The following is a 19,517-nucleotide window of genomic DNA, read 5'->3' on the forward strand; positions in this document are numbered from 1 at the left end:
CAGCATTCATTGATTCATACCCTGGCTGTTATATCCAATCAGTGTCTTAGCTGTCACAACACCAAAGCAACAACCGCAACTGCATACTAGACGATTACCAAAAAGTCTACCACTCTCTCTTTGATCCACTGCAAACAACTTCGCCTTACTCGATCGAGACCACACCCTTCTCGTCTTAGCCATGTCCGCCGTGCCCAAGTCCCAGACTGGAGTCAGCGAGAACCCCGCAAAGACTGCCGTCGCTCTCTCCGTGAGCAAGGAGACTGTTGCCAAAGATGTTGACCGCAAGGTGAGTTGCCCTCGATGGTACTTGGTCTTCCAACTGCAACGTCATAGCTCACCATTCGTCCTCTACAAACACTCTCACATCCACACAGATTCGATTCTTCGGTATCATCCAGGCTTTCCGCGAGGGCAAGTACCCCGACAACAAGCAGTGCGACGAGGCCCTTCGCTACATCGAGCAGAACAGCCCCGTCAATGTCAGCGAGCTGTCCAGTGACGGTAAGAAGCTCGTAGAGGACTTCCGTGCCATCATTGTCACATCTCGCCAGATGCTCCTGGAGAAGAATGCCAACGAGGAGGCCCAGAACTTCCTGTTTGCCACACGCAAGTCTTCCGTAGCCGACAAGGCCGGTGTCCAGGCACCCGTGTCCAAGACCGAGGCTCAGAAGGACGCCGAGGCCGCTGGCCAGGCTTTCCAGACCCTGCTCAAGCTCTTCCTGCGCAACGGAGAGTTCCGCAAGCTCATCGAGGATGCTGGTGTCATTGGTCGAGACATCTTCGCCGATGCCGCCGTCAAGGCAGGTGACATTGCTCGCCCCGACCAGGACCGACTGGCCCAGGCCGACCAGCCTGCCCCTCACAATGAGTTCCACGACGACATTCCCAGCGCCCTCCAGTCCAAGTCCCCCGAGCAGAAGGAGGCCGACAGGAAGAAGGTCGAGGCCGAGGCCGCTCAAGCCAAGGCTCGCGCCGCCGAGGCCGCCAACCAGGTCGACCCCAATGACCCCATGCACCCACAGAGCCAGGACGCCGTGAAGCAGCAGGCTCAGGTTCAGAAGGACGCCCTGCTCAACAAGATTCCCCAGGAGCACAGGGAACGACTTGAGGAGCACAAGGACAAGACCATCAACTACTTCCAGGACAAGTTCCCCGAGGAGCGACGAGACCACTTCATCTACCGACTGAAGAAGGTCATCGTCGAGTGCCAGAGGCACCGTGATTGGCAAGACTCGGTTGGCTACCTGATCACCTACTTCGAGACCTACAAGGGCCACGCCTCTCACATCCATGACCAGACCGTTGGCTCTGCCCAGAACGTCCGTGGAGAAGGCAACGTTCAGTCCGCCGAGAACGCTTTCCGAACTCTGCTCGAGCGATTCTCCAACGGTCGCCCCACTCAGCCCATCCTAGATGCCGTTGACCAGCTTTACACCGACGCCAAGAACGACCCTGAGCTGAGGGACTGGTTCTCCCGCATGGACAACTACATTCGCCGATGCCTTCTCGAGCCCGGCTATATTATGAAGGACGAGGCCAACTCCTCTGCACGCTCTCTGCAGGAAAGCGGCAAGATCTTCTTCACTTCGCACGGTGGCTCGCAGCGAGAGCAGGGCAAGTACAAGCCCCACGTCGACCGCCTGTTCGATGAGATCACCACATTCACCAACGGCTTCGCTCAGGACCCTCTCAACCAAAAGTTCGGTCAGCAGTGGAAGCACCTTTTCAACGACCTCATCCACGACTCTGAGGGTAAGCTCGAATTCAAGCCTCACCTCATCTCCGACATTATGCAGCACATCCTGCCCGACACCCTCAAGACCATCTCGTACGTTCCCCTCCCCCGTATCGAGTACACCGACTCTACTGTCGACCTTGTTGTTGAGAACATCGCGGCTGCCCCCATCAACCTGCTGCCAAACGTTGTCGAATTCGAGGCCAACAACTACTTCAAGGCCTCTGCTTTCAAGAACATCTCGAGCCGTCACCAGCACTCCTTCAAGCTGGTTTTGGGTCAAATCCAGCTGGAGATGCGCGACGTCTACTTCCAGATGAACAAGAAGACCGGTCTCAAGCTGAAGGAGCACGGCTTTGCCGACATCTTCCTCGGTGGAAAGGGTCTTACTGTCACTGCTCAGATCGAGGGCGGCAACGAGCCCCGAGGACGCCGATCGAGGCACGTCTTTGTCGTCAAGGAGGTCAAGGCCGTCATTGACAACCTGGACTTCGCCGTCCGAGGCAGCAAGCACGATGTTGCCATCAAGATCCTGCGCCCATTGGCCAAGTCGATCATCAAGAAGTCCATTGCCAAGGCTGCTGAGGCCGGTATCCGCGAGGCCCTTGAGAAGCTCGACACCCACCTCACCGAGGCCAGGAACGCCGCCTACGATGCTGAGAGTGGTAACAAGATGGACGCTGCCAAGAGCAAGCTGCAGTCTGACAAGCCCCAGCAGGCCAAAGAGGCCGCCGCCAAGGCCGGTACCTTCAAGATCCCGGTCACCACTCGTGACTCGGTGCTGCCCCAGATGGGTACCAAGGAGGGATGGATCCGAAAGATCGACGCAGCTCAGGCCAAGGCCGAGGACAGCGGACCCGCCCACAAGCCCGACTGGCACTCGCCCGCCTTCGCCATTGCCTACAAGTAATGGCGTCTGCTGCACCCCTCACACGTTCCGTCTAGAGGTTGGACTACCCCATTTGTTCCTCTCACGGTTCCGTTGTGTTTCACTTCTGGCGCCGCGATGAATTCATACCCCAGTCCTTCCATTGCCTCTCCTTCTCGTATTCCTTCGTATCTATCCGCTGTATGTGCTCATGTCTTATCTCTCGCATCCAGGAATTCATATCTTATGGAAAGCACATCTTCGTTTCCTTAGCGTGTAGCAGATTCATGAGTGCCGTTACTTAAAGCTGAGATGCTTACGCCGGTTGGTTGATAGGTCAAGGAGACAGTAAGCGAGCTCGGGGGAAGGTTTGAAGATTTGAAGGCCGCGCGGTGTGGCCCCTGGTCGTGGTCCGGCCTGGCCTGAGCAAAAAATCTCGCCTTCCTTCGCGCCTAGAGTGGTGAGGACCTTCTTCCGTTCACCACAGTCCGCCCTCAATACCTAGTGTCCCTACTTCCCCCCATACCCGCTCGCCTCCCTTACTTCTGTTATCACTGAACATGGCTTCCACATCTGCTGCTGGGGCCGCTGGCGCTCCGGTCACTGGCGAGATGACCAGCCGCGACTAGTGAGCTCACCTCGTGGTAGCAAAGGCTGTTGCTCTAGCGTACGATACTAATTACCTCTGCTGCCCACCCTCTTGCCTCCCACCTGACGCTTCTTTTCGCCTAGCTACGCCGACTCGTACGCTCACTTTGGTATTCACGAGGAGATGCTCAAGGACGAGGTCCGTACTCTCGCCTACCGAAATGCCATCATGAACAACCCCCACCTCTTCAAGGGCAAGACTGTCCTCGATGTTGGATGTGGAACTGGTATCTTGTGCATGTTCGCCGCAAAGGCAGGTGCCAAGAAGGTCGTTGGAGTAGACATGAGCAACATCATTGATCAGGCCAAAGTCATCGTGGAGAAGAATGGCTTTGGAGATGTGATTACCCTGGTCAAGGGCAAGCTGGAGGAGGTTGACCTTGGTCTTGGACCAGATGGAAAGGTGGACGTTATCATCTCCGAGTGGATGGGATACTTCCTCCTCTACGAGAGCATGCTGGACACTGTCCTCGATGCAAGAGACAAGTACCTCGCCCCAGGAGGTATCATGATGCCCGACGAGGCCACCCTCTACCTGTCTGCCATTGAGGACCAGGAGTACAAGAACGAGAAGATCGGCTTCTGGGACGATGTGTACGGCTTTGACTACTCTTGCATCAAGGATATTGCCCTCAAGGAGCCTCTGGTGGACACTGTGGAGCTCAAGGCAGTCGTCTGTGACCCCGCAAAGGTCTTGCACCTTGATCTGACAAAGTGCACAAAGGCGGACCTGACCTTCTCCAACACCTTCACGCTCAAGGCTAGCCGGAACGACTGTAAGTGATGGAGCGAGGTGGCAAAGGCGCAATCGAGACTGTAGGACTGACAGGTATGCACTGATGCTCCACCTTCCATGCTTTACAGATGTGCACGCTTTCCTGGGTTGGTTTGACATTGGATTCGAGGCATGCCACAAGCCAGTGCGGTTCTCCACTGGCCCTCACTCGAGGTATACCCACTGGAAGTCGACCGTCTTCTACATTCCCGAGGCTCTGATGCTGTCGCAAGATCAGGAGATCAAGGGCTCCATCAAGGTATCACCAAATGAGAGGAACCACCGCGATCTGGACATTGTCCTCGGCTGGGAAGTACAGGGACAAGGCGAGGAAGGAAAGGGGGAGATGGCGTACAAGATGTGAGTATCGCTCTTGCAGCGAAGCCTCTGCACCATTGCTCGCATGGATCTTCCTTCCTCGAATCTCTTCTCACTCCGCTCTCTCCCTCTTCATTATTCTCTTCTACTGCAATTCGGTCGCTCTTTACTGATGCTCAGGTCTTGATTTGCCCTTCACCCTACTCGATCAACATCACTACTAAAAATCACGCATGCCCACTGGCTCATCATCTCTAACAGGTACTAGCTCCTTCACCAGCAACTATTGTGATTCCTACATGCTTGCGACGAGAGTCATGTGACGGACAGGTCAAGCGCCTGTCAGAAGCATTCCGTCCATAGATATGCACTCTGTATCTCGTCCCAGTAGCAGCCAGCCCTCATTCGGCGTGTACCTCGCGTCCCACATTCCCTCGCAGCATCTTTCGTCACTTGTCAATCTTGAATACGAACAACTTGTCACTGCCCGTCTCTCGTCTGAGCCATTGGGAGGGAGGTGCACACATCGGATGTCTGATCGTTGCGATCGTCTGCACAGATTTGTGACGCGTTATGATCGGCCAACCTGCCTGCCCGTCGGGTTGGCTCTAGCTTGATCGATCGCAGGGGAGCCAAGCCACCCCCTCCCCTGTCAGTCGTGCTTCACTACCACCCGTGGTAAGATCGGAGGTCCTTCTGCTGACACAACGAAGAGATAAAGTGCTGGTGCCATTCATCTTGAGAGAGCAAAGTGCGGAATCAATTCTCCTACCGCCGACTGACCGCATTCATTCATCGGCAGACGGTGGGCGGGTGGTACAGTAGATTCTCTCCTAGCCCGAGGGACGAGAGAGGCGCATGGCTGAGCCCGGAATAAAAGGAGAAGGGGAAAGGAGAGTCTAAAACGCCTCACGCTGGACGACCGAGGCGTGGCGTGGCGTGGCAGGCGGAGCGGAGCGTGTGTGCGTGTGCGTGTGCCTGCGTCCAGCAGCCACAACGCCTCTCTAGGATTTTCCCACTGTGTTGGGCGCCGGATCCACTTCACCAACGCCGCACTGGGAGTGGCTGGGGACACGCAAGGGCCTGCTTGGAGCCACGACGGTGTCTGCCCATCTACCCGGCCATCAAGGAGCTGACGTTGCTTAGATGACAGGCTAAGCCCGGCACTCGTGCTCTTGAGAATGGCATGGCGTACACGGGACTTTTTTTTGATCGCTTGCATCACCACGCAGAGAGGGACAGTCGGTGTATGGCTGAGGGAAGTGGTGGGCATTCGTCTGGCTCGGCACCGGGAGAATTACCATTGTCCGCCAGTCCCTTGTCCAATTTGCCTGCCTGTATTGTATTCCTATCATTAGCTGCGTCTCTTCCATCTACCTTCTCCTCGTCGCGATCTACTAGTTGCTCTAATAACCCTTTTGCCATTAAACGGGAAGCAGTGCCTGCCTCGGTCTCAGGGTCTCCTCCTCGGCAAAAAAGCTGGAGTAGAGTTGCTCCCGAGGTTTCTCGCGCGTCTCTCTTGGGGTGCGTCGCAAGGGCCTCCTCCTCGACCCCTCCCTTCCATCCTACTGCCCTCTTTTGCACTTCGCTTCTCAAGACTAATTCGCCCTTGTTCACCTATAATCGTTCATCGATCTACTCTTACGAATAATCGGCTGGTCTATTCTCGCAGCTCGGAATACACCATTAGCCACGACCTTGCATGCTTCATCTTCAAGAAGCACACCTCTAATTCATTCTGCGTCCGTACAAAAGGACACTGTCGCTCGCCCTACATTTGCTTCCGGTGGAGGTACGAAGCGATCTTCGTCCATCACGGAGTCTTCGCCGCCGCAAAAAGTATACCTCTTGCTCTCTGTTAGGTAAGAGGCTCAAGAATCTCGCTTCACAGCATCTGGCATTACACCCCAGCAACAGAAGCGCCTGTGTCCTTGCAGGGTGAAGCCCATTGACCAATCTCGGATCAGAGTGCAAGGACCTCCTCTTCGTTGCATTTCATCACACAAAACCCGCAGAGGGATCGTGCACTGGGTGGTAGCGGAGCAACAATTAGGATGCCTGGCTCCAGTGCAGCAACGTCATCTGGCCAGGGAGGCGAGGCGTCGCAGCAGCAAAAGCAGAGCAGCGGTGCAACCGGCAACAGCAGCAGGCCCCCCAGCGCCTATGAGAGGCGAGCTTCTCAGCAAGGTGAGAGTCGAAACCCGGAGGATTCCACTGATTGCTTTCGATGCTGACAAGCCTCTATTCTGCCGCTTTCGTACCTTTCTCTCCGTCTAGACACTAATGCCAGCGCTGGACCTTCTCAGCCTTCTGCCCTTCCCCCTTTCTCAAAGAGGTGAGCAACACAGTGCTAGAAAGAATGTCAGCAGGGCTCATGACTGACCTGCACGCCTTCTGTCCGTCTCTCTTGCAATCCTCCACTGTTTGCCTCCGATCAGAGCTCGACAGATTCAGGAGGAATCTGGAGTCAACCTTCCCGTCGCAGCTCCTGTCTCTCCACGCAGCTCAGTGTCTGGTGGTCACTACCGACCGCCAGCCTTGAGAGAATCTGCCTCTTTCACCCTCGAGTCTCTCAACGAGATCCTACGGCCTGTCCAGCATCCACAGGGTAATCGTCACTCCATTAGCACACTATCCCAGCCAGCGACAAAGGGACGAGACAGAGCGGGCACCCTGCCTTCTTCTTGGTCTGGCCAAGGTGAGCAACTCCTTCCTGCTCGTCCTCGGGAGAGACTTGGGTCAGACTTCCAACCCACCAGCAGATCTGGCAATAGCAGCCCACTCCTGTCCGGTGAAGCAGGCGACGGAGGCGCTGCTGCATTCGGAGACGGTCTTCCCAAGAGACTGGGCTCGATCGGCTCTATACCTACTCTCGGTAACTTCGGCAGGAGACAGACCGCAGGGCCTTCCACTCTGTCGTTGGCTTCGAGTGCCAACGACGTCCCTTCAGAGACTTCTGCTGAGCTGCCAGCAAGACTACGGACTGCGTCGCTAGCTTCTGGACTCACAAGCTCGGACCCCTTTGCTTCCGGCATCTTCTCGTCACCCACCTCTGCTTGGCCCGATCGGACACGAGCCCAGAGTACACAGCTTACCGGCCGTCATATGCAGGAGCTCCGCGGGCGTGGGGCCACCATTGCCAACCCGTCTTCCGTCGCGGCCGACAAGGCTTACCACCTAGATGCTGCTGCGAATAGTCTAGAACAGAATAGGATCATGATGGACAACTTGGGCCTGAGTGAGCCCAGAGCTGCAGACACTGAAGTCTACTCTGGCGTTGGAGGGGGAAGCATCTCGGGAGCCAGCGGCGCTGTTGGCGCCAATCGCTACAGTATCTCCTCTAGTGTGTCCTCAAGCGCGGGTCGTGATCGAGCCACTACACTAGCCGCTGCGACAGCTAGACCAAAATTCGATAGCAGCACAAGGGGCCGTAGTAGTAGCTTTGCTCCAAATCAGATCTTCGGCAACTACAGCATCGATGAAGAGTCGGCAGTACCAACGTCTAATGTACGCTCGGGTCAGGACGCAGTTTCTCCGCTGTTGACATTTGCTCAACATGGCGGTCTCGCCAACAACGCTCTACAGCAGCGCCTTTCATTGGAAACTGCAGGTGGAAGACAGGTCGGAAGGGGTCGCGCTACTTCGTTGAGCGTTCTCAACGACGCTGGCAGCCATCACCCAGCTTCCGTACGCAACGAGGGCAGCCTCCATCAGTATCGCCCTACTGAGCAGCAGCAGACGTATACCTCCGAGTATGGCTCGGGCTACGGAATGGCTCCATCCCCTTCGACGCAAGGCTTCTTCTCTGATGTGGTGACACAGGAGGCTCTCTATGCTTGGGCAGCGGAACACAAATTAGACCCAGTCGCCTTTGCCGAGGTTGCTGCAGCTTCGGGTGTCCTCGTTGCTCCTTCGTCTGCAGCAACCGATCAAGAAGAATTTGCACGATCTGCAGCCACTACCCGATTGAGAGCAGGGACTGTCGCGGTGCTTCCAAGTGGCGCAAGCTCAAGAATGAGGGCCGAGCAGGAGTTGATGCGGCTAGCAGGAGCAGGACCGCCTGCATCAGAAGGCGATTTGAGCTTCCAACAGCTCTATCCCCGTCCATTTGCAAGCAGTAGCTCGCCTGTCAAGGCGGCGGCATTGGACAATCACGTCCGAGAGAGAGGTAGCCCAGAGAAGGTACCCAACGCAGTCCACCAAGCCACATCGCGCTCTCATAACCACCAACAGCCAACAAGAAGTCTCTGGATCGGCAACCTAGACGTCTCGACTACCGGTCAAGAGCTCATGCAGGCCTTTGCACCATACGGAGCTATTGAGAGTCTTCGACTTCTACCGGAGAAGGAGTGTGGATTCGTCAACTACGTAGAGACGGCCGATGCTGTACGAGCGCGCGAGGATGTCTTGCATCGCCTGGGTGGCAAGATCAAGCCTAATGGCACGGGTCCTAATGGTACGGTTAGGATCGGATTTGGCAAGATCGATTCTGCTCCAGATTCAACTGCGCACGGCAACTCGGGCGTTACATCTCCGAGAGGTGGAAAATTCCGGCCTATCAGTCCCAGTGACGGCGCGTCCCTCACCCCAGGAGGAGGAGAACGGGATGAGAGTCTGCCTACGCGGGCCCTTTGGATCGGCAGTATCCCGAGTACCACTACACCCGCCACTTTGCTCAGTATCTTCCAGCCGTATGGGCCCATTGAGAGTGCTCGGGTGCTGACGCACAAGAATTGCGGATTCATCAACTTCGAACGAGTGGATGATGCTGTTCGAGCTCGGAAGATGCTCAACGGTCGCGATGTCTTGGGCGCAGAGGTAGGGTCGGTCCGGGTAGGTTTCGCCAAAGTCCCCAGCAAGCCTGCCGATGATGCTTTCCCTGGTGAGCCATCGAGCGAAGGTTACGCCAGTGCCGTGGACTCTCTCGATCGTCTCAAAGGCGCTAGCGGGGTCCCGGCCGAGCGTCAGGCGATCGCGAGCAATCTCGATAACTATCGAAGCCCGCTGGTCACTGATCTCCTCAGTAACAAGCACGTTCAACAGCAGAATCTGCTCGATGAGCAGCACTTGGCTGGCGGTATGCCTGCCCCACCTGGCGTCTCGGCTCTGGCCCTCTCCCATACCCGCTCAGCCTCCCACTCAGGTCTCAGCGCTAGCAACAGCATTGTGCCGAGCAGCGATAAGGGTGGAGTGCCTCTACCTGCTGAGCTTCAGCCGAGACCTTCGGTGACAGACCTGCAACTGCTGATGGAAGACTTGTCGACCCAGGACACCGATGAGGAACGCGAAAGTCATCTCACTGCTGTCAGACAGTTCCGCCCGCCGGCGACATACTACACAAGCATCCCCTTGGTGAGCGAGATCAACAATCCTAGACGTTTCGACTCGACAAAGCTGAGGGACATGCGCAAGGGCATCGAGTCTGGTCAATACTCTCAGGCAGACATTGACAACATTGCCTCGAGCTTCCTCGAGTCCATTGTCGACTTGGCGTCTGATTATATCGGCAACACGGTGGTTCAGAAGTTCTTTGAGAAATGTAGCGAGCCGATCAAGACTGCATTGTTGCAGCGCATCGCACCTCACTTGGCAATGATCGGCATCCACAAGAATGGCACATGGTCCGCACAGAAGATCATCGACACGGCTCAGACTCCAGAGCAGAGGTCGCTCATCGCCCAACACTTGCGGCCGTACATCCCTCCTCTCTTGCTCGATCAGTTCGGCAACTACGTGGTGCAATGCCTCTTGCCCTACGGTTCTTTTGCAGAAGCGGGAGAGCAACGAACAGGCTCGGACTTCATCATCGATGCAATGACCGATCGCTGCTGGGAGATTGCGCAGGGTCGCTTTGGAGCAAGAAGCATGAGGGCTTGTCTGGAAAGTCCCAAGGTGACGAGGCTGCAGTGCAAGCGAGTAGCCATTGCCATCATCCTCAACTCAGTACCTCTGGCAACGAGTCCGAATGGCTCTCTGCTCCTCACTTGGCTTCTCGATGCTTCTGAGCTACCAGGCCGCTTCAGACTGCTCGCGCCTCGCTTTATGCCTCACTTGACACACTTGTGCACTCACAAGCTGGCGTCACTGACAGTGTTGCGAGTGGTGAACCAGAATGCAGAGCCAGAGGCTGCGAGCAGGATCATGGGAGCACTCTTCGAGTCTCCCAATGACGCCACACTGGAAGAGATCCTGACGGATCAGGTGCACGGTAGTCAGTTCATCACAAAGGTGCTGCAGTCGCCTCATATTGACTTGAGCAGACGAGATGGCTATTGCGAGCAAGTCAAGAGAATCGTTCGTGAGCACCGTTTGACGAGCGTGCCTGCCTACAGGAAACTCGTCGAGGACTTGGGCTTGCCATTCCAGCCCAGTGGCCCACACATGTTCGGCAACGGCAACGGTGCTCAGCACTCCGGTGGTGTGCCCGTCGTCCGAGCCGGATATCCAATTGCTACCTCTCCTCATACGAGTCACGCATCTCAACACAGCATGTCTGGTATTGCAAACGGCTTGACGGGCTATCCTACTTCGACCGCTCCTCGCTACGGCTCTCATCAACAGCAGTACAGCTCGACTGCCTACTCTCACCCAGCCCAGTCGCCTCAAGCCCCACCGCGCCACTTCGGCCAACACGACCCGCAATTTCGAGATGCATTCAACCCTTGGCCGAGCATGTCCTCTTCCCCCGCCAGCACCGGAGGGTACAATACTGGCTCGCCTACGCCGCCCATCAGGATGGGAGGGCGAAGCCCTGCTAAGACGCCCCCCACTCAGGGCGGTAGCGGCGGCCCAGGTGGGTCTGCCGCCGCGGGTCGAGGGGGATATGTGGCGACTCCTGGTTACTAGGTCGGGCAGCGAGGCGTGCCTGGCCTAGAGATAGCAGTCCACAAGTAACATGTGGGAGACGATGAGTGCAGTCACCTCCCTCCTTTCTTCCCTCTTCCTATTTTTCAACACTTTGTTCAAACTCTCATCGTTTCGCCCCGCCACACTTTCTCCCCTTGTGTCATTACGACTTTATTCCATTTCCTCCTCTCCTCCCAATGTCCCCTTTTTCTTTACATTCTACAAGAACATATACAAGAGCAGCAGCAGCAGCAGCAGCAGAGAAGAGAAGAGAAGCCGGGGCAAGGGCAAGGGCAAGGGCAAGGGCAAGGGCAAGGGCAAGGGAGCACAGATGATCAAATACATGCGAATATACAATCTTCTCCATCCCTTCTCCTCTTCTATTCTGACCTGATGATACTGATACTGATACAGAGGAGTCGTTGGCAGCTATGTGTGTGTGTGTATGCGTGAGCGAGAGACACAGAGGGAGAGGGAGGTCAGGTGTGATATGCAGCAGCAGCAGCAGCGGCAGCGGCAGCGGCAGCAGCAGCAGTACGACGGCAGCAGCAGCAGCAGTACGACGAGGTCTATAGCAACAGCAACAGCAATAGGAATAGGAATAGCCACAGCATGATATAGTATAAGTTTCCGACCTGAACCATCTAAAAGCAGAAGCTGAAGGTACAGTGAAGTAAAGTAAATGTGTGTGTGTGTGTAGAGAGAAGGGGGAGTGAGCCAAAAAGCAGCACGAAAGGAGGGAAAGGAAAAGAAGAGGTATTCCGGTGAGGGGGATTGGGGAGGGAGAGTCCGACTGTCGAGTAAGAGTGAAACCAGGGAGTGTAGCAGGTGGGACGTGCAGGATGAAGTGCAGAATCGAATAAGATCAAGAATCGCAAGAGGAAGCTGCATCCTTTCCTTTGCTTTGCTTTGCTTTCCTTCTCGCAATGGGACAGGACAGGAGGCTCCTGTTTCGGTCTAGACTACCAATTCTCATCTTCCGGATCTAGGAGGGACTTGTGCTCATTCGGTGGCAGACGATACTGTAAAGTATTGTGCAGAGAGATGATGAAATCAGTGTCACTTGGTCCGCCAAGTCGTGAGAGCTGCTCCTTCCATACCATGCCTCGACTCTGAGACACTTACTAGCTGATGGGTCTCGATGTACTTGATGACCGAGTTGGGCAGGAGGTACTTGATGGATTGACCTCTTCTCACGAAGAGTCTCACCTTTGAGCTATTCAGAAGAACAAAGGAAGAATGGAACAGTCCAAGGGTAAGCGCACTGCGAGCGTAACCTCCGCTCGTGCTCGCGCACTCACCTGCTAATATCGTTGTAAATGGTCTGCTTGACAATCTTGAGGTTCCGCCTATACTCCCAGAGCAGATCATGCGAAAGGAGGAAGGACCAGACGTCCGCCCCTGTCCTCTCAACAATCATACAGCCATACCTTCCCAGGATGTGATGCAAGTCGGCGTCCGCCCAAACGCCCGGCTCCCCCATGGATTGGATCAAGTCTCCTCCGGCAAGGAGCATGATCTTCACTCTTCTCCTCCTGCCATCCTTGAGTAAAACGCCTCCTTCGGGCTGAGGATGACCGGACCCATTTGTCGCAGGGTGGATGGGTCCGTTGATCTCGTCATAGAAGTGGTCTAACACGACTGCTGTTCGCTGGTACTCGTCCTGCAAACTCTCCCAAGCATCCACCATCAACCAAGTTGACGTCTTTTCCACTGCCAGCTCGCACATTCTCACTCGATGACGAGCTGGTGCTAGACCGGCTTTACGGTAGTGATCCGATACGGGAGAGTAGTATCCTGCGAGGAGCTCGTACTTGCCCGATTCGATGACTTGGTCTTTTGCCATTTCGAAGATGCGCAAGTGGAGGTAGGTTGGGGGAGAGAAGGACCCGCAGGCGACGATGACGAGGGGAGTCTTGGACTCGTCCCGCATGCGAAGCGGTAGACGATGGGTTGGAAAGGCATAGTCGGACTGACGTCGTCACAAGGAGGATGGGACCTCATTAGCACCTAGCTCCAGACTCGCGCTGTCCGATCTTTCGCTGACCTCTCTGACTCACCTTTTGTTGACTTTGCACAGGCACAATCTCCTGTCCTTGCCGACCTCCTAGCACAAATCCAGTCCCATCTCCATCGACCTCTTGATCAGGCTCATGCTGATTCATCCGCTCCGAATGGTCCTGATCGTCGGTCAGCTGTGTGTGTAAAGGTCTTCTTCTGCCCTCCTCTCCTCTTGAAGAGGACCCTTGCGGAAGGGGAGGTCGCAATACTCCACTGCTTTTGCTGCTGCTATCCAGATTCCATGAAGGGACGTCCACGTCTCCCCATGCTCCACCCGATGAGGCCTCCGACTGTCCAGACCTCACTTGTGACGACTGTTGGCGGGAGGAAGACGACCCTTCTTGCAGATCTGACCGGACAGGCCTCTGCGAAGGACTCCTGTGGGAAGCAGCATCTTGCCGCTGGTCGATCATGGACGTCCGGACTGCTGCATCCATCCTGTCCTGTTCCCTTGCTCCCCCGACTGCAGTACCTGTGAATGGGGGGCTATCGAGGTGATAGGACTCTACGCTGAGTGCTGCGTACTTGAGGGGAGGACCATTTGGGCCAGATGTAGAGTCAGTCATTCGCATAGCTGGCTGGCCAGGAGGTAGCGCTCCAGAGCCTGCTGAGCTTTGCTGAGAAGAGGAAGAAGCCGAAGGAAGAGGAGAAGCTGCGCCCGAAGCCGGTGACTGGTGTGGGGAGTAGAGGGCGTCCAGAAGACGGAAATGGTTCAGCAACATTGGACTAGAATTGGAGTGAAGAGAGGCCGATGCGGGCCACAATCTTTGGTCTTATGCCGTTGTGATACCGGCCGAGACGTCGCTATCTCCCTCCGAGCCGGGGATGTACTCTTCGATCACCTACTTCTCCCGAAGTGGTGGATCGGGTGACCGTGTTCCATCCCGACGTCTTGGGTCACGGGAGCGTGTGGGGCCTGGCTGCCTCGGCTGGGCGGACCCGGCGGCGTCTGGACCTGACCTTGCCGCGGGAGCTAGCTGTACCAGGTGGGATGGGCAGCGTCTGGGCTGGCTACTCACGCGATCGTCCGAGGCCATATGAGCGAGTGTAGGGGAGTGTGTATAAGTTGTGGAGAGGCGATTGCGGAGGAGGGCGGGCAGGAAGATACCAGCCAAGGCTGAAAGATGTGCAGCGCCTGTCTACGCGGGGAGGCGCATCCGGCTGGCAGCAGCCAAGACACAGCACCCCGGCAATCACTCTGCGCACGGCAACAGGCGCAGGCAGGCACGCACGCAGGCACACCCCAGCCACCACGCCTTCTCATCGCTACCATCCGCCCTACACCACCTCACCATCCTCCCATCGTACGCAGGGCAGTAGCGGCGGCCACTCCACCTCCTCCTCTTCCCCCCATCCTTCAGGCAGGTCATGGTCGTCCTCGACTACCAGCCTTCGCCATCCCTCCATCGTCCCCAGTCGGAGACATTCTCCGATTCACCCTTCTGGGACAACTCGCCCGCATCCACACTCGCCCTCTTCGAAGATGCGCCCAATGTACAGGCCCACTCCCGCGAGAAGATCTCCTACTACTTTCCAAAGGGCGTAGGAGAGTATCACTATGGCATGCTGCATCCCATGAAGCCTGCTAGGCTCACCTTGACCAATAGGCTGGTCCTTGGCTATGGCTTGCATGAGAAGATGGAGTGCTATACCCCGCGCTCAGCAACGAGGGAAGAGTTGGAAGAGTTTCATGACCAGGAGTACGTCGAGTTCCTGAGTACGTGAGTATGGTATGGTAACAGCTCGGCTTCACCAGAGACGAATGCTGACCTTGTCCTTCTTTGGTTCTGCCCTTTCCTAGCGTGACGCCGTCCACTGTCCCCAACGCCTCCTTCTCTCGTTTCAACTTTGCCGATGACTGTCCCATCTTCGAAGGCATGTATGACTTTTGTCGCTCCTACACCGGAGCTTCGCTAGCAGCTGCGCGGAAGCTAGCGTCAGGAACTACAGACATAGCCATCAACTGGTCCGGAGGATTGCACCACGGCAAGAAGGGCGAGGCATCCGGATTCTGTTACATCAACGACATCGTCATTGCTATCCTCCAGCTATTGAGATATCATGCTCGGGTCTTGTACATTGACATTGACATCCATCACGGTGATGGAGTACAAGAGGCCTTCTACAACTCCAATCGAGTCATGACCGTCTCTTTCCACAAGTACGGCAATGACTTCTTCCCCTGTACGGGTGCGCTCAGCGAGGTGGGCATGGGGCTGGGCAAGCACTTTTGTCTCAATGTACCTCTGCAGGATGGAATCGATGACGCTGGCTACGTGGGTCTCTTCAAATCGGTCATGGAGCGGACCATCGAGACTTTCAGGCCGGCCTCGATCGTCTTGCAGTGCGGCGCAGACTCACTGGGACTGGATCGTCTTGGCTGCTTCAACTTGAGCATCGCAGCTCATGGCGAGTGTGTAAGATTCATCAAGTCATTCGGCCTGCCCCTCTTGGTCCTCGGCGGCGGAGGCTACACGATCCGCAACGTAGCTCGATGCTGGGCCTACGAGACGTCTGTCTTGACTGGCACAACCATCCCAGATGCCCTTCCCTCTACGCCCTACGATGACTTCTTCCAGCCGTCCAGGCGCTTGCACGAGACGCTAGGGGCAGGCAGGGTGGAGAACCAGAACACGAAGGCCAGTCTGGAGAAGATTCGGGTGAAGATCATGGAGGAGTTGCGGTACCTACATGGGGCGCCTAGTGTGCAGATGCAAGAGCTGCCACCAGATTTGGCTGGGGGGTGGCTAGAGGAGGATAAGGTGGGCGATGAGAGGGCGGACAAGTAGGCTGTCCGCCGCGAAGAAGAGAAGAAGTTGATGCTGCTATACCCACCCATTTGTACCACTTGTACCAACATGTCATCTGCATCCATGTACACTGTACCAATACACAATCATCGCTCTCACGGTTCTCTTGCGACAAGCCGTCGTTGCGAAGATGCCCTTGGCTGCCTGTCGTGTCGTGTCGTGTCGTGTGCATCTTGCGTCCCTCCACAAAGCCTCGCGGTCGGTCGGGAAGCGAGCCTCCTTCCCAACACCACATCACCTCACCCTTCGAGTCCATCCTCACGTCCGTGTGCTTCTTCCTTCTATACCATAGCCCCATGTCAATGAAGAGAGCTGGCTCGCCCTCCCAGATTGTCTCTTCATCCGACGCTAAAACTCCTCGTACGAACACCTCATCAGCCACCCTAAACACCTCCACAATGTCCTGCCCACACCTCAGCGACTCCTTCACTTCCCTCAGCGCCCCACGTCCTTCTCAGCAAGTGCACCGCGATGAGTGCACACTGTGCTTCGATGACCAAGATGGACCTGAGGGGATTGATGTCTGTCTAATCTGCTTTAATGGAGGATGTACTGGGAATGGAGATCGGGAGCACTCCAGGTTGCATTGGCAGAAGACGGGACATGCGATTGTTGCCAATGTGAAGAGGAGGAGAAAAGCGAGGGCTGAGCAGGTGAGTGTGGAGCTGGACATCAAGGTGAACAGCGGACATATGTCAGATTGAAGGCTGGTAGCTGACCATCTCAAACTCTGATCATTGCTACCACCTCTAGCCAATTCAGGAAGCGCCGAAGAAGCTAGCGATTAGTGCAGAGACAGAGGAGGACCTGTACGAGTGGGAGACAAAACCCAAGTGTCTGGCATGTGATCCGGATGCTGGAGGTAAGGAGCTACCGAGGACCGAGAAGGTGACTAGACGTGGGGGCATTCTATTCGGGTGATTCTTACTGACTTTGGCTCCCCTCTTACCTCATCCTCCTTAGCTGGAATCGGTCATCTCTGCCATGATGAAGTCTCTCTCCTCTTCGCAACAGAGCGAGGTGAAGGCTTGGGAGGAGGAGATCGTACCTTGCAATCATACAAGAGAGCTCAAGCAGCTCGGCGAACCCTTCAGCCTCGAAGCAGATGGTCTCGCCAAGTGCGGCAAATGCGACTTATCCTCTAACCTCTGGCTCTGCCTCACTTGTGGCAACCTCGGCTGTGGACGGGCCCAATTTGGAGGCGTGGGTGGAAATTCGCATGGTCTGACTCACTTCGAGGAGTCAGGACATCCAGTCAGTGTCAAGCAAGGGACTATTACGGCCGAGGGCACAGCCGACATCTACTGCTACGCCTGCAACGACGCCCGCATCGACCCCAAGCTGGCGGAACACCTTCGGCACTTTGGCATGAACGTCTTAGATCTCTCAAAGACGGAGAAGTCGATGACTGAGCTCCAGCTCGAGCAGAACTTGAAATTCGACTTTAATATGACTGGGGAGGATGGGAAAGAGCTTGAACCTCTTTTTGGACCTGGTCTGACCGGTCTCCGGAACTTGGGAAACAGCTGCTACATGGCTTCGACGCTCCAGGCACTCTTTTCTTTCCCCGCATTCCAAACGAGATATTCCGACGCATATCGTCCTCACACCGTCTCGTGCGGAAACACTCTTCCCGCAACCTGCCTCGAGTGTCAGACGGGCAAGCTAGCCGACGGACTCCTCTCTGGTCGTTACGCTGTTCCACGTCCCGCCGATCAGGCATCGGTAGGCAGTGTCGGAGCCATGGCCGATGTGCCAGGCTCGACTCATGACGGAAAGGAGAGAGCCAGCGAGGGGCCCATCTTCCAAGCAGGTATCCGCCCATCCATGTTCAAGTCGCTGATCGGCAAGGGGCACGAGGAGTTTTCGACGATGAGGCAGCAGGACGCCGATGAATTCCTCAAACACGTAGTGGTGTCTTTACAGAAGGAGAGTCGGCGGCTGAGCGCTGTTCCCGAGACTGGAGGAGCTCCGACGAATGATCCCACGACGATCTTCAGCTTTGGGCTGGAGCAGAGATTGCAGTGCATGGAATGCAAGAAGGTCAGATATACCGTTGAGGCTCAGGATGCTGGCCTGAGCTTGCCGGTGCCATTGAGGAAGAAAGTCAAGCAGCAGCATTCCAGCTCAAGCGGTGACGGCATGGAGCTCGATGCAGATGCGAAAGGGAAAGCACCCGTGGAAGGAGTCAACGCCGAGAGCGACCTAGGTAGCAAGCCTTCTTCTTCTGGCGCGAACGACAAGATCGAATACGAGCCCGTCGAGCTGGAAGAATGCCTGGACATCTTCACCGCGGCAGAGGAGCTCGAGTACAATTGCCCTTCGTGTCAAAAGAAGGTGATCGCTACAAAGAGGACGCTCTTCACTTCTTTCCCTGAGGTGCTAGCCATTCAAGCACGAAGATTTCAGCTGGTCAATTGGGTACCTCAGAAAGTCGATGTGCCCATCCTCGTACCCCTGGAGCCCTTCACACTCGACAAGTACCTCGGCACAGGCAAGCGCGAAGACGAAGAGGAGCTGCCAGAGGGGGACAGTGAATTTGCTGGCAGCGGAGCTGGCAGTACTAGCAACATCCCCCAATTTGACGCAGCTGCCATGTCGCAGCTCACCTCGATGGGCTTCCCGGAGGTGCGCTGCCAGCGTGCTCTCCTGGCGACAGGGAACAATGGCGATGCGGAAGCGGCCATGAACTGGCTCTTCTCGCACATGGAAGACCCGGATATTGACGACCCCATTGACTTCAGCCAGGCCTCTTCAACCCCGGCAGCGGCAGCGGGTACGGGTGCTGCTAGCGGAGGTGGAGGTGCAGACACGAGCATGCTGGAAGAGATGGGCTTCTTTCGCAACCAGGCGCGCAAGGCACTCCGTCTCAATGGCAATAACCCCGAAATGGCCGTCGCCTGGCTCTTTGAGAATTCCGACGATTCAGGAGAAGAGGAGGAGATTACTGCCTCAACCGGTAGCACTGCTGCTGCTGCTGCTGCTGCTGCTGCTACTGCTGCTGGGGGAGAGGGAGAAGGGAGCAGCGCGCCAGCAGCGACGTCTGTTCTTGGCGGTTCGGCGGAGCTCCCCGCCAGGTATCACATCAAGGCATTCGTATCGCACAAGGGCCCCTCGGTCCACTCGGGACACTATGTCGCCCACGTCAGAAAGGCAGCATCAATGCTCGGTAGTGGGACAATAGCGGGCGCGGGCGTGGGCGCGGGCGAGCAGGGACAGGGACAGGGACAGGGACAGGGACGGGGACAGGAGGGAGAGAGTTGGGTCTTCTTCAATGACGAAAAAGTCGTCAGAGCTCCTTTTGAAGCTGCGCGATCCAAGCTCCAGGCAGGTGGGAATGGGAATGGGAATGAGAATGGGGATGGGGAAGATGAAGGAGAGCAGAATGATGTAGGAGTCAAGGGCCTGTCCCGTTTGGCCTACGTTTACTTTTTTGAGAGACAGCTGTAGAGC

General features: G+C 56.1%; 9 protein-coding genes across 9 annotated transcripts; 6 read left to right on the forward strand and 3 right to left on the reverse strand.

Annotated features, from left to right (window-relative positions):
* Positions 1–29: 29 nt before the first annotated feature.
* Positions 30–2,746, forward strand: BCV69DRAFT_282139 (hypothetical protein). The gene is made up of 2 exons (XM_025492246.1): positions 30–289; positions 378–2,746. Exons 1-2 carry the CDS (start codon positions 182–184, stop codon positions 2,646–2,648), a joined length of 2,379 nt encoding a protein of 792 aa, XP_025348575.1. The 5' UTR covers positions 30–181; the 3' UTR covers positions 2,649–2,746.
* Positions 2,747–3,068: 322 nt separating this feature from the next.
* On the forward strand, positions 3,069–4,838 carry BCV69DRAFT_282141 (S-adenosyl-L-methionine-dependent methyltransferase). Its single transcript, XM_025492247.1, has 4 exons — positions 3,069–3,234; positions 3,339–4,030; positions 4,119–4,389; positions 4,528–4,838. Exons 1-4 carry the CDS (start codon positions 3,167–3,169, stop codon positions 4,532–4,534), a joined length of 1,038 nt encoding a protein of 345 aa, XP_025348576.1. The 5' UTR covers positions 3,069–3,166; the 3' UTR covers positions 4,535–4,838.
* Positions 4,839–5,380: 542 nt separating this feature from the next.
* Positions 5,381–6,254, forward strand: BCV69DRAFT_169731 (hypothetical protein). The gene has a single exon (XM_025489490.1). It carries the CDS (start codon positions 5,534–5,536, stop codon positions 5,996–5,998), a length of 465 nt encoding a protein of 154 aa, XP_025348577.1. The 5' UTR covers positions 5,381–5,533; the 3' UTR covers positions 5,999–6,254.
* On the forward strand, positions 6,201–11,383 carry BCV69DRAFT_169722 (hypothetical protein). The gene is made up of 3 exons (XM_025489489.1): positions 6,201–6,534; positions 6,625–6,682; positions 6,786–11,383. The coding sequence occupies exons 1-3, from the start codon at positions 6,402–6,404 to the stop codon at positions 11,191–11,193; spliced, it is 4,599 nt and encodes a 1,532-aa protein (XP_025348578.1). The 5' UTR covers positions 6,201–6,401; the 3' UTR covers positions 11,194–11,383.
* Positions 11,275–11,662, reverse strand: BCV69DRAFT_169739 (hypothetical protein). The gene has a single exon (XM_025489491.1). It carries the CDS (start codon positions 11,558–11,560, stop codon positions 11,357–11,359), a length of 204 nt encoding a protein of 67 aa, XP_025348579.1. The 5' UTR covers positions 11,561–11,662; the 3' UTR covers positions 11,275–11,356.
* Positions 11,663–12,252: 590 nt separating this feature from the next.
* BCV69DRAFT_248149 (hypothetical protein) lies at positions 12,253–13,126 on the reverse strand (the record flags this gene model as incomplete). The annotated part of the gene is made up of 2 exons (XM_025490283.1): positions 12,253–12,409; positions 12,495–13,126. The coding sequence occupies 2 exons, from the start codon at positions 13,124–13,126 to the stop codon at positions 12,253–12,255; spliced, it is 789 nt and encodes a 262-aa protein (XP_025348580.1).
* Positions 12,881–14,323, reverse strand: BCV69DRAFT_169746 (hypothetical protein). The gene has a single exon (XM_025489492.1). It carries the CDS (start codon positions 13,974–13,976, stop codon positions 13,197–13,199), a length of 780 nt encoding a protein of 259 aa, XP_025348581.1. The 5' UTR covers positions 13,977–14,323; the 3' UTR covers positions 12,881–13,196.
* Positions 14,324–14,507: 184 nt separating this feature from the next.
* Positions 14,508–16,173, forward strand: BCV69DRAFT_282145 (putative HOS2-putative histone deacetylase). The gene is made up of 2 exons (XM_025492248.1): positions 14,508–14,975; positions 15,056–16,173. Exons 1-2 carry the CDS (start codon positions 14,623–14,625, stop codon positions 16,041–16,043), a joined length of 1,341 nt encoding a protein of 446 aa, XP_025348582.1. The 5' UTR covers positions 14,508–14,622; the 3' UTR covers positions 16,044–16,173.
* A 289-nt stretch (positions 16,174–16,462) lies between these two features.
* Positions 16,463–19,514, forward strand: BCV69DRAFT_298437 (ubiquitinyl hydrolase; the record flags this gene model as incomplete). Its single annotated transcript, XM_025494218.1, has 3 exons — positions 16,463–16,717; positions 16,818–16,952; positions 17,028–19,514. 3 exons carry the CDS (start codon positions 16,463–16,465, stop codon positions 19,512–19,514), a joined length of 2,877 nt encoding a protein of 958 aa, XP_025348583.1.
* Positions 19,515–19,517: the final 3 nt, after the last annotated feature.

The sequence above is a fragment of the Pseudomicrostroma glucosiphilum genome, assembly GCF_003144135.1.
Source record: "Pseudomicrostroma glucosiphilum strain MCA 4718 unplaced genomic scaffold BCV69scaffold_5, whole genome shotgun sequence".
NCBI lineage: Eukaryota > Fungi > Basidiomycota > Exobasidiomycetes > Microstromatales > Microstromataceae > Microstroma > Microstroma glucosiphilum.